The sequence below is a fragment of the Eublepharis macularius genome, chromosome 15 (assembly GCF_028583425.1).
Source record: "Eublepharis macularius isolate TG4126 chromosome 15, MPM_Emac_v1.0, whole genome shotgun sequence".
In the NCBI taxonomy this organism is placed as follows: Eukaryota; Metazoa; Chordata; class Lepidosauria; order Squamata; family Eublepharidae; genus Eublepharis; species Eublepharis macularius.
This window is the reverse complement of record NC_072804.1, coordinates 33,358,182-33,372,066: the sequence shown is the minus strand read 5'-3', so window position 1 is coordinate 33,372,066 and position 13,885 is coordinate 33,358,182. Positions and strand designations below refer to the sequence as shown.

Here is a 13,885-nt window from a genome sequence, read left to right as displayed (position 1 = left end):
CATCCCCTGTTGCCTAGGAAACTGATTGATCAGTGCCAGGCTGTCTGCAGTGACGAACCAAAAAAATGAACCAAACGAACCAGCCTAAAGTTCGTGGCGGTTAGTCAGAAATGGGCTCTGACAAACCGCCAGTTTGCGAACCACGAGCCAGCCTGGTTTGTGCTGAATTTTGGTTCATATTTCAGTTCATGCCCATCTCTATTCCAAATCATTTATGAACACATTAAATTGCATAGGTCCCAATTTGGATTCCTGTGAAACCCTACAGCTTACTTTCTTACCTTTTGAGAACCATTTGTTTACTCCTCTTCTCTGCTTCCTGTCACTTAACTAGTTTTTAATCCACAATCCAACCCATGACTGCTAAATTTACTCTGAAGCCTTGTCAAATGCTTTTGGGAAGCCCAAGTGTATAGTGTCTGCCAAATCATCCCTGTCCATATATTTGCTAATCATCTTAAACAGGTTGGTGAGGCAGAGCTTCCCTTTACAGAAGCCATGCTGATTCATCCTAAGTAGGGCTTGTTCTGCCTTATGCTGAGTAATGCTAATAACGGTTGTCACCAATTTCAACAGAACAGATATTAGGCTAGCTTGCCTGTAATTTCTGGAATCTGCTTTTGATGCATTTTTAAAAATCAGGGTTACATTTACTACCTTTCTGACCCTCCAGTACGGAGGATCCTTTTAGTGGCAAGTTGGCTATTTTTGTTAGGCAAGCATGAATTTCACATTTGAGGTGCTCAAGAGCACTTGGGCCTATGCCATCTGGACCCAGAGCCATTTGAATTTGTCCATGAGCCTTAGGATTTCAGTTTTTCAGTTCTATCTGACTTCCCAAAAACAAAACTTCCAGGATGAGTCATTGCCTTCACATTTTCCAAAGAAAACCAACACAAATAATTTATTCAGTATCTCAGCAATTTCTCTGTCTTCCTTGAGAAATCCTTTTGCCCTGTCATCCTTTTGGCTTTGTCTCTCTCTCTGACTAGTTGCTTAGATGTCAAGAAATTCTTGTTATCTTTAATATTTTTAGCAATCTTCTCTCACATTCTCTTTTCACCCACTTTATCATCAACTTACATTTGTTTTTCCAAAGCCCATGTAGCTACTCATTCACCTCACTTGGTCAAGAGTTCCACTTGTTAAAAGAAGCCCTATTGCCTGTTGTGGCTTTCTTGACATTGCTGGGTAACCCGGCTGGCATCCTCTCAAATTGAGCAATACCTTTCCTAATCAGTGGCATGCATTCACTGATTATTGAGCTACCATTGCACTACAGCTATCATTTGCTGCTGGATTTTCCTGTGTGGACAAGACAATCCTGTTGCAAATGCATGCTATAATGCAACAGTACAATATCCAATGATGTATGGATGCAATTGGAGTAAATCCCAGAAGATAATTTGTGATGTTTCTGACTTGTACATTGACCCTTGGGCAATGGCTGGTCACTTGATTTGACCCACAGTTGTAGATCCCTGATTGTTAAGTCCCATTTCAACCAAGGCTTTTCTTCCAGATGATACGCAGGAAGAGAGGTCTGACTTGAAACCCAGCGTGACAGCTATTTCCCAAGTTCTAGTCCATGAAAGAAGTATTCCTGTCCATAGGCCATTTCCAGTCAGAACAAGTTTAGAAGATGGAATGAAGGGTTATGTCAGCTCCGTCTGATGGAGACGGGAAGCCCCACTTCCTCCATAGCTTTTGCTATGAGGAAGTTAAAGAAGATGATCTGATATTGAGTGGAAATCGGTTTTCGGGTAGTGGTGGTGGCAAAGGCGGTGGTGGCAGTGGTGACGAGGAGAATGGGGGGCAGCGGGTGAACTTCCGCACCATCCTCCACAAGTCAGTCCGGAAGCACTTGATGGAGAAGCAGTAAATAAGCGGGTCGATGCAGCTGTTGAGGCTCAGCAGGGCCACGCTGAGCATATGGAGGTTATCCAGGAATGATGGAGGCCTGCAGAAGGAAATGGACATCCAGGCAGCTACCCAGGGAACCAGGGAGATGTGATAGGGAGCCACACAGGTCACAAACACCAACAGCATGCCAAGGACCATGGCACGTGCCCGTCGCCGGTGTCCTCCTTGGCAGGTGCCAGCAGCAGCCGAGAGAGATCTCATGATGGACATATAGGCCCCTAACACTACCAGGAAGGAGGCCACAAACAGAGCCACCATGGCATAGGCGTAACTCCTTTGGCCAGAGTGCTGTTCAAAGCATTTTGTGTTTTGAGGTCCTGCCTGGTATGTCTGCTGGGTGACTAAAGAGGGCACAGCACAAGCTAAGCACAACACCCAGGCCACAGCACATCCCACCAGCGCCCCCTGAGGCTTGTTTAGTGCCAGGTCCAGCTTGGCAACCGTGCAGTAGCGGTTCAAACTGATGAGAGTCATGAAGGCCATGGCACTGTAAGTGGCCAAGTAGTAGGTGGCACCAGCTAGGCGGCAAACCACCTCTGGAAGTTCCCAGTTGCCCCCTGCCAGGTAGTAAGGGATCCAGAAGGGCAAGGTAAGGTTGAAGAAGATGTCTGCCAGTGTGAGGTTGATGAGGTAGATACGGATTGCCTTCCGCACCCGTCCACTCTGCAGGAAGACGAGCAAGGCCGCCAAATTGCCCGGCAACCCCACGCACAACACCAAGCAATAGATGGCCGGCACCAGGATGAATTGCATGGGATCGTATTGCTGGCACTGCCCAGCTGCCAGCCATGCCGTCGTGGAGTTGTTCATCCCAAAGAAGCTGGAAGACAGTGAAAATAAGGTCAGCCAGATTAAAGTAAGATGCAGGAAGAAAACAAGGAAGTGTCCAGAGAGGACGACACACCGGTTTGTATGATGAATGGGTAGACAGAACTTTTGGTGGGTGGCTGGACAGATGGACGGGCGAGACAATTCGGACAGACTGGTGTATGCTGTGTCTTTGTGAATGGGCTCACAGGCTAGGGGTGTGCGTTTGGATATTGCTGAACTGAAATAGTATCTGAAAATCCCTGTTTAGTTTTGGATTGGAAATACCCGATCTGAAATTAAACAGAGCATTTCAGGCCCTGTTTTGGTTTTGAAATATGTGAATGGACACACCTAGGGCAGATGGTGCATCATGAATGGAGACAAGAATGGAAAGACAGAACACTTCCCTATCTATTGACATCATTTTTATCCCACCCTTCCTCCAAGGATCTCATGGTCCTTCCCTTTATATGTTACCCTCACAACAACCCTGGGAGGTAGGTTAGGCTGAGAGATGGTGTGTTTGGCTCAGAGTCACCCAGTAAGTCACATAGTTGAGGGGTAATTTGAATCCCAGGTTTCCTCATGGTAATTCAAGGCCACAAAACCACACTTTATCAATGGATGGTGGGTGCATTAAAAACAACTGAAAGACACTCTGAATGGATGGGTGGATAGGATGGATGGACCTTTATGGATAGACTTTTGGGGCGTGATTGAATGGATTGATGGAACTTTGTGAATCAATGGATGGACTTTTATTATGAATTGATGGGTGGACTGCTGTGGATTATTGGATGGATGGATAGATGGATGCATGGATAGAGAGGTGAACCTTTGAAATGTATGGATGGAGAAATGGATGAACTTTGGTGAATGGATAAATGGACCTTTGCAAATAGATAGATGGACCTTTGTGAATGGAGGGAGGGACCTTTGGATGGATGGGAGCTTCCATCTACAGATGCAACAAACCTCTAAATACCAGTGGAAGGCAGAAGCAGGGGGAGGTCTCATCCACTATGCCGTGTTTTATTGACACTCCAGGGCACATGGTTGGCCTCTGTGTGAAACAGAATGCTGGACTAGGTGGACCACTGGTCTAATCCAACAGGCTCTTTTTGTGTTCTTAGTAAATGGATAGCTGGATGGATGAGTCTTTATGAATAGATAGATGGATGGGCCTTTGTGAATGGATGGATGGGCAACACAGAGAGGTAATCCATGGATGGAGAAACAGAAGGCAGTTTGGATAAAGACACTTTGGAGACGAATGAACAATATGATACAAGGATGAATATGAATTCACAGGTACTAACAGATAGGCAATGCAGAACAATATGGGTGGATGGACACACACACAGACAAGAGAGGGCATGTGTTGAGAAAAGGGCAGGTTGACAGAAACGGTTGCAGCGGCCGTAGCTGCCTGAACCATTCCCCACCCCCCAAGTAATTCCCAGCTGGGACCAGGACAATTTAAGCCGAGAAAAACTCCATGTACATTCCAGGAAGTCAGCATCTCTTCTTCCAGCTCCACTCTCTGCACCCTGCTCGGAGGCTTGGTAGGTTTTCTCGGGGGAACAGAGCCACACAGCTGCAAGGAGATGCGTCCAAGGGCTGGAGACATGGCTCCTGGCTCCAGCCCACAGCTGCTGGGGCTTAGCACCAGCCAGGCCCATATGCCAGAATGTCTCCCTGGCTCCAGCCGCAGATCACCTGTTGTGCTCCCAGGATCCCTGCCAAGCCAGAAGCACAGCTGAGGCCGGGGAGAGCAGGCGCTTCGCACTTGAGAAGAGCATGCCACTCCTTCCCCTTCATCTGCTCCTCATCATCCTTCAGCTAAGGAAAAGAAATCCAATCCAATATACTTATCCAAACTGAAATTTAGTGTGAGTGATTTCACACACACTTCCCCCCCCACAAGGAAAATTAGAGGAAGATGGAACAGAGAATTTGAATTCTCAGTAGACAAATTCATGCTAGGCAGGCAATGATTTTTTTCAAAAAGAAATAAGCATTTTCTGCTCTATAACATGATTTTAATTATTTATAGTAATACCATTCATCACAGTTTTTTACGGGTACACAGAGCACAATGCAGCCAAAAATTCAGTTTTCAGCCACTGATTGATTTCAAAGGGAGAGCAGTAAGCACATGCTTCACTATAGCTGGATCGTGGCCCTTGTTTTAATTTCATAAACAGCAGCATCAGGCTTTTCTGGTTTCTTTAGGAGGGTGTCAGATTTGTAAGTATTAGAGAGGCAAGAAATGACACATTAATCCCTTTTGAACTGAAAACCACGCCACGCTACCACATTAGCAAAAGCGATTTACTCCACTGGTCCCACCTTCATATGTAAATTAGGTGATTTTTAAAAAAATGTGTATGTGTGCGCATGCCCACTCGTCAAAATAGTTTGCAAATTGTATTTCTGTGAGAGGCTTGGTATCTCTCGTGACAATTTGAAAGATTCTCTTTCTAGGACCCAATTCCCAGAATTCTATGTGGGGAACCTACAACAGTTGGAATTAATTTCAAGCCAGGCAATATCTACTGTGTAAGCTATGCAGTCACAGTTTTCAAAGTTTCAGGTGGGTAACCATGTTGGTCTGTAGTAGTGCAGCAAGATTCGAGCCCAGTGGCACCATAAAGACCAACAAGATTTTCAGGGTATGAGCTTTAACTCTTAAAAGGTTATACCCTGAAAATCTTGCTCTTCTTTAAGGTGCTATGCGACATGAGTTTTCAGTGTTATTCTCCAATATTATATCAGTCATACACGTACAGCTCGCTCAGGAAATTTGCAAGACGGCTCAACTTTTGTAATTCCTTAAATCCATTATTCTCACATCTGCACGGTTCTTTTCTCTTATGAAATTATGCATAGTATCTGTCCAAAAGCTACAGAGTGATAATCCACATATTCTCTAACAACACAAATCCACCAGTGTTTGACCAACACGCGCTGCGGTAAAGTTGTTAAGTGTAGAAGGGAAACACACACACATACACTGGACGTGCTCTGTGGAAAAGCGGCTCATCCCAGCTCCTGAGATGTCTACAGTTCTTTTGTGGGCCATGCTGACTTTTCAGAATTCAACTCAGAATGAGGTGTGCATCAGTCCGCTGATTGCAACGTACTTCAGTGTGCTTATTTCAGCACTGCATTGTAGCCCAAGAATTCTCCTGAGTTAAACACTGATGTATCCCATTGCTCTTCCTTGCAGAGAGTGAGTTGGCCCTAAGATACTATCCTGCAAATTTGCACACACTCAGTAAACAGCGACACAAAAACTCCTTGAATGAACATAGATGGGAAACAAATAATTTAAAGAGTTGTGCCCATTTTTCATTCATAGAATGAGCTCAGTTCTTTCCCATCTTTGTCACTTTCATGACACGCGTGCATTCTGTCACATTGAACTTTGGGTCAGCCAAGCTCCTCCCCACACTAGTATAATGATACTATCCTGTTGGTTTTTTTTTTAAGTCAGAGAAGTTTCAAAACAGTTCCAAACTGTACCAGCAACTGGAGGATGGGTGACAGCATAGGAAGAGCCAATAAGTGCCATTCACATCTGACGTGGCTGCAGATTTGCAGAATTGGTTTTTCAGAAATGGCACATTCTGATCAAAGTTGGTGAGAATGCTTCAAGAGCTATGAAAGTTATATCCAGATCTACCAGGCATGGTAACTGGTGTGAGTCCGAGAGGGCAGGGACATGGGGGTGCTATTAACAACAGTGTGACATCACTTCCAAGGAAAACCCAGAAGCGATATTATGCCTTTCTAGGTTTTACCATAGAGTTTCCAGTGATTCCTAGAAAGGACTAGTGTCACTTCCAGGCTTTCCCCAGAAGTGATGTCACACTGTCTCCAGTCAGGAGACCTGGCAACCCTGTTTATATCCCTGTGGAAACCCACTTTCAACACTGCCACGCATGCACCTCTCTGAAGCAAACTTAAACAGTGTCTGTTTGAAAGTCACTAAATTGAGTTCCCCTATACATTACATTATATACTTGGGGCCTGGATGTTTTGTACATTTTTTAAAATTTTAAAACAAAATAAACCTTATTCTGAATCTGTACAGATCTTAAGGCTGCCAACTTTTTTCTTGCCCCTGCTCCTACACCTTTAAAACCATGCAGCAGTTAAGGAGGAGAAACTTTTCCTGACATCAAATGATGGAGAAAACTTAGCTTGCAACATTTCTACCTATCAGGCTAGTGGTCAAGGCACAGGAACAGGGTTAATCAAAAACACTGGCAATGCTGAGAGATCTAGTAACTCATAAAACTGGTTCTAAGGGCAAATAGATATCCAATTTAAATTCTAGGCTCTATTTGTAGAATAGAAACGGATTGTAAGTCAATTTAGGGCCTTTGGCAGGTAAGCCAGTGGGTGCAACTCCACTCCTCAAGCATTGATTCATTTCACTTAGCAGTGGGCAAAAAAGATAGACTTGAAAAAAATGTGTAGCAATGACATTTAAAGAATGAGTTTCTTTTTAGAAGAATAAAATCAAGGCTAGTGCTTCAACTTCTACCACCCCAGCAAACCCATAATCTCTTTCCATCCAAGGCTTCCCCCTAATGCAAGGCAGATTTTAATTTTTCCATAATTTTTGAAAAGTTGTCCACCTTACATGAAAAAAGTGTACAAATTTAAAATACTTCTTCATCTTATAGATTTCTAAAGGTAAAAATCCTAGGCACTAAAACATATGCAGAATTTTGAGCTTAGCTAGAGGATTCTAGACTTTTCTATGGGTTAGGGGGAAATCAAAGATTTTACCCTTTGTTCCTGGGAAGCCTCTTCTGGAAAGAGAATAGCCCTCACCTAGCAAGTTGGTTTCATTTCAGTTTCTTACCTAGCCAGTACAACCTGAATCCCTCCAAGGGTGTCTCGAACGTGAATCAGTCTGTCCGCTTAGCTGTGTTCAGCAAGTGTGCTTCCAGAAAGACGAGCAACCCCCAGGCCAGCGAACAAACTATGGTGGTTTATATGGTTATTTATCACAACTGAGTCATTTTCTGCACCAGCTGGGGAATACACTACAGGGATAAAACAGGCCGGCGGGAAACAGTTGTCCTATTATTCACAAAAGAAGCAAAGCCCAACTTGGGTTGCAAAGGATGACGTGGGCGAAAGGGGTTTCTTTTGACTCAATGTGTGAAGGAAATGTAAGTGAAGGGGGGAAACAAAGTTGTAGAGACCACTACTTCAAAGTTAAAAGTGTGGGTCATGCCAGAATAGTCCTTATAATATAAAGGGTTAACTGAAGTTCGCCAAAGGTATTTATTCCCTGGGAGGGCTGGTGTTGCATCTGCCAACAAACTGCAAAAAGGCCAAAGGTATACTGTGAGGTCCACTAGCAAAGGTGAATCCTAGTCAAACGGAATACTATCTTGGCCACTAAATTTTGGCATGAATCATTTCACAGAGGACCCTGACCTGGATAGCCCAGGTGAGCCTGATCTCATCAGATCTCAGAAGCTAAGCAGGGTCGGCCTTGGGTTGCAGAGGCAGGCAATGGCAAACCACCTCTCATAGTCTCCTGCCATGAAAACCCCACCAGGGGCCACCATAAGTCAACTGTGACTTGAGGGCACCACACACACATTTCACAGAGGACATAAGCAAGATGATTTTGCTTAATTTGACACACTTGAAGGAGTCCATCCTGCGGAACCTGATCCTCAGGTATGGCTAGGAGAGCCGTGGAAGAGCAGGGTTGGACTGGCCCTTTCACTTACTGGGAAATCTCCCAGTGGGCCAGGAGTAAACAAGCAGTCCCAGGTCACTGGCAGGGCTGCTTTCTCAGACCTGAGCAATTATGGCCACTGCCAGCTTGCTCCAGGGCTATTGCAACATCCCAGCTCAGCCCTAGGAAGGAAAGAAGGAAAGCCTTAGAGGGGGTGGAGGATCTTTCTAATGAAGGACAAGAATTTGGGAGCATAAGAAAAAGGCTACTGAAGAAAGGAAGGAAGGGATTTTATAAAGATAACTAAGTTTCCAAGGCAGAATATGACTGACAGATGACAAGCTGAAGACACATAAACAAGATAGACAAACAAAAGACTGGGAGAAAAAATATGCAGAAATCAGAAAAGGATAGAAGAGAGAACTCTCTATCCTGCCAACTCAAAATGAATTTCAAGTAGGACTGATGACCATTGCTTCTAGAGTGCGGTTTCCTATGAACTGTCATTTGGTACTAAATAAATAAATAAAACCATGCTGGGAATCCTTTATAAGGAATTATCAGCAGCTTCTCAGGAAAGTTCCAGGTTTCCTTTAAGGAAAAGCGCGGCTAGTTTCAACCCTGTTTTCAACCTATTTAAATAGTTCATTGATTTAATTAATGTAAGAGATATTTTCCTAATAAACTGCTCAAGGGTGCATAATCCAAGTTCCCATAATAACAAGTTAATAAGACCCTTGCAATATGTCTACCCAAATCACTAAAAACATTAATTGATATATTCACAAAAGAACAGTAGAGCCTGCAGAGGAAAGCCTAAAATCCATCGGGAAAGGTGCAAGAAAATAAAATTCCTTTTTACCTGACATCTTTTTAAAAAGGAGGAACCTGGCACACCTCCTTGGGATGAGTTGTCCAGGTTTGGAGATGGTGTGGGGTCCCTAATCAGGGATTTTTAGGTCGTGCAGGACTGTCCAGTCTTTAACATGGAACTTGTGACTCCAAACTCTGAAATGGAAATTTCCCATCACCCCAACGCAGACCAGCCCCAGAACCCCATTCCATCACTCCTGACCATTACCAGTGGCGTCCGCCAATGTGCCACTTGCCAATCCAAGAGGCTTCAATATTTGGCTCAGTTCCTCTTATCCTGGCTTATCTCTTGTGCTCTGGCACTCTTTTTCTTTCAAGGAGCACTTCAAGGTTCTCTCTGGTGCGTCTGTCTAATTCCTCCTCCCTCGGGGGCTTCTCTCTTTCACTCCCTCCAAGTCAGAGGTTAATCCTTGGAACTGCACAGGCTCCCCTAGCAGTTGGCAAGGCAATGCACCTGTGCAAGTATGTAAAAGCTGGGTCAACTAAAAGGAACAGACGGAACTGCAGAGAGGAAATGGCAGACCCCGAGCAGCCCAATCCCGTCTCCCAGATGCCGCTCATCATGACTCCTGCATATTAACCCCCAGACACTAGGCCCTGACATGTGATAAGCAGACAGCAGGAGCACAATAGGAGGCTGTGTTTTCTACCTGCAGGGAGAAAGAGCTGCAAATGGCTTAAATAAATCCACAACTATTGCAGAAGACAAAATTTCACATTGTAAACTCACAAGAGTAACGACCGAGTCTTTTCCCTTCTTCCCTTTTTCTTTCCCTTCTTTTTTTTTCTTTTTCCTTCCCATTCTCTTTCCTTCCCTTTTATTCTTCTTTCTTTCCTTCTTGTCACTTTTTAAATTGTCGTGTACGTTGATGGTGCTATATGAATACAGGATTTTCCCAAATAATCATGGCTGGCTGGAAACCTATGAAGAAGTTCCATGCATACTAGCTAATCACCGCATGTTTCTTCTTGCGCTAGTGCTTCTGTTTGCGCAAGATCAATGTTTTTCAATGAGCTTTGCAGGGCAGAGGCTAGTTAGGCATGCAAGATCCAAGCCAAAAATCCCAACAGCACAGCAACTACTCACCCAGGAATCTGACACAATCGTTGCAAAAATGAGTGCATTTATTCAGACCTTTCAGGTGTTTCCTTTCCACTTTAAGAAACATACCCAAGGCAGCTTACAGATCAATAAAATACAAATCCAACCACAACAGTACCATTCAAAGCATTCAAAGTACAAAGAATCATTTAACAGATTTTTAAAAACCACGACCAGGACTCAATTTCACAACAAATTTTGATGAGAAGATGGCATTTAGCTGAGGTTGGAAGCTCTACAGTGAGGGGTTAAATGTGAGTCCAGTGGGGAAGAGTCCCAAAGATTGGGAATTCTGGTAGTTGTAGCTCGCCGGGCAGGAGAGACAAAAGGTGTGCCTTTGAAAATTCCCTCTTCTGCGCAACTTTTAAAGGTGAGTTCCCCACCCCCACCCAATCTGCTTTCTCCTTCGCACCGAGTTAATCTGGTTTTAGTTTAGCTCCAGACTGAAAAGATCTTTTAGGTGAGAAGTAGCAGTGCTTGTAGGGATGACATTTGGCAAAGGAGGAGGCAACACATATGGTTTCAGACAACAGCAGATGATACCTCAGGAAGTGCCACATCTCTTCCTCTTTCTCATCACAACAACCCTGCAAAGTAGGTTGCTCTGAGACTGACTGGCCCAAGATCAAGCTGTTATAGCAGAGAGTGGATTCAAAGCCTGGACTCGCAGTTCCTAGTCCGACTCTTGAACCACTATACCACATCAGCAGCCCCATCCCCATCCCTAGCTTGAAAGGTTTAGGGTAACTAGTATCTCAACACATCTTCTGACGGTGTATCTGGAGATACAGCGGTTCAGTCTACCTTTCTCACCCACAAGCCCTCTTAAATGTTAAATTTAGAGCCTTCCCCACCCCCCCAAAATATTTTTACATGAACAAGGCAAAGCACATCCCCTGATAGATGTAGTACAGTCACACACAAAGCACTCATTTTGTTTGTTTTTTAATGTTGACCGTCCAACAGCACTGCAAGTTATTTTGAGGTATACAAAAGTAACCATTACTGATCATCTTGAAGTACGCTTTCCTTTTTATATATATGAGATCTCGACTACCCCCACCAGCATGCTTTCAAACATTGCTGAGAATCTTCTCCCCAGACCCCCCCCACACACACACACACACACAAACATGAAACAAGGCACCTGGGAAAGGCGTTTCTGTCTTCCACCCACCCACCCCCACAACAAAACTGCTTTCTTATTAGCAGAGCTTTGTATCACAGAATAGCCACCGCTAAGCAGAAAGACGTGGGGAGAGGATATGAATCAGCACGGAGGAAAAGGACATCTGCTAATAAAGGCATGCTGCCCACCCACAGGACGCTGTAAGGCTTAAAGCTGGAGAATGGTTGTGTGGCTTTCAAACAAAGACAGTCCCCCTCCCCCGCCAAATCCTGGTGAGAAAGATTAATCTAGCCTTCTCTGAACCCAGAAAACCTTAGTGGGAAAATGTTTCCTCCACACATACAGTGTTAACTGCTCCCAGTATTTGAGAAAGATCATTCAATCTGTTGAGCAGGTGCTGTGTCTCATCAGGGGGCTTTTTGCTGGTTTTAAAACATCAGGCGGAACTTGATTAGAAAAAAATGTATCTGTATTTACTTCATTTATACCCTTGCCTTTCTCCCCAGTGGGCACCAAAACCAGCTTACATAATTGTTGTCCATTTTATCCTCGCAACCCCATGGGCCAGTTTGGTGTAGTGGTTAAGAGCGCGGGACTCTAATCTGGAGAAGCGGGTTTCATTCCCCACTCCTCCACTTGTAGCCAGCTGGGTGACCTTGGGTCAGTCACAGCTTCTAGGACAGCGATGGCGGACCTATGGCATGCGTGCCACAGCTGGCACGCAGAGCCCTCTCTGTGGGCACGCGAGCCAAGTCGCCGGATTGCTAGGTCCAGGGCTCATTTGGAGGGGGAAGGCCTGGAACGGCGTTCCAGTAGCTCTGAGCAGAGATCACATGGGTTTTGGCCCTGCCCACGTGATTCCTTTTTCTCAAGGCTGCCTCCCTGCTGCCCGTCTCTTTAGCAGCAGGAACCGGAGGCAGCAGCCGGGCTGCTGGGGCTGGCTTTCTAAAGAAGAGTAAGCTGCTTTAACTTGCTTTACTTTCAGTCGTGGCTCCAGAGTGAGTGAGTGAGAGAGAGAGAGAGAGGTTAATTAGTTCGGACAACTGTATGAGTTGTTTTTTCTTAACTAAAACCTCAGTATTCAGGTTTAATTGCAGTGTTGGCACTTTGAAATAAATAAGTTGATTTTGTGTTGCAGTTTGGGCACTCGGGCTCAAAAAGGTTCGCCGTCACTGTTCTAGGAGCTCTCTCAGCCCCACCCACCTCACAGGGTGATTGTTGTGGGGATAATGATAACATACTTTGTAAACTGCTCTGAGTGGGTGTTGAGTCATCCTGAAGGGTGATATATAAATCAAATGTTGTTGTTGTTGTTAGGCTGTGTGTGTGACTGGCCAAATATCACCCATGGCAGAGTGCGGGTTCGGACCTGGGACTCCTAGATGCTCATCCAGCACTCTAACCATTATACCACACTATCTCATATTTATCAAGAAGTGATCCCCTCTCCTCCACAGAACAGTTTTTTGAAGGCCTTTTTCTTCATTTGAACCTTGCATTTCACCCTTCTGTTTATGGTTTAGTGGTTCAAGTGTCAGACAAGGACGCTGGAGACCCAGGTTCAAATCCCCACTGTGCATGGAAGCTGACTGGATGACCTTGGGCCAGTCACATTCTCAGCCTCACAGGAGTGTTGAGAGGATAAAAAAGAAGATATATAAGTCACCCTGAGAGACTCAGAAGGGCAAATGAAAATGTACCAAATAAAATATCTCAAAGTGTCTCAAGCAGGAGGAATTAATTTCTTCACCTCCAAGTAAGAAGGCAGGAGTTTTGCATAAACCTTTACCGTACAACTGTCCCGAGCTGACTGGAACAGTCATGCATATCTGCTGATCGTCACAATGAGGTGTTGTGCACTAAATCAGCAACTATCTTTTTCTATTATCATCCTAAAATTGAAACAATTGGCAGACGGGCCAAACAGGATGACCTAATTCAGAGGGCATCTATTCTAGAAAGAACTACATCTGGAAAAGAAAGTAGTCAAAAGCAGTGGATTGGAGAGACCTGTGTTCAAATCCCCACTCAGCTGTAAAGCTCATATAGCAACCCCCATCCAGGCACCCTCTTTCTCAGTCTAAACTACCTCACAGATTGTTGTGAAGATGAAATAGAAAACAGAAGAGCCATGTATTGCCATGCTCAGCAGCGGCGCCAGGGTTTTCGGCGCTCGCAGCCAGCCGGTGGGCCGGGCGTCCTCAAGTGCGCACACGCACACACGCACTGGTTTGCGTGATGACGTCAAGTGCGACGTCATCATGGGAGCGTGCACACGACCGGCCCGATTGCTGCAGCGGGAGGCTGGGATGGTGTGCAGGTGGCCTCCAAGCTC

The 13,885-nt window shown here is 44.9% G+C and overlaps 1 protein-coding gene across 1 annotated transcript; it reads right to left on the bottom strand.

The window, feature by feature from the left end:
• Positions 1 to 1,710: 1,710 nt before the first annotated feature.
• Positions 1,711 to 2,733, bottom strand: LOC129343102 (platelet-activating factor receptor-like). Its single transcript, XM_054999111.1, has one exon. It carries the CDS (start codon positions 2,731 to 2,733, stop codon positions 1,711 to 1,713), a length of 1,023 nt encoding a protein of 340 aa, XP_054855086.1.
• Between the last annotated feature and the right edge of the window lie 11,152 nt (positions 2,734 to 13,885).

What these genes read in the sequence shown, in the direction of transcription:
- LOC129343102 (XM_054999111.1), bottom strand. Translation starts at nt 2,733, where the DNA reads ATGAACAACTCCACGACGGCATGGCTGGCAGCTGGGCAGTGCCAGCAA.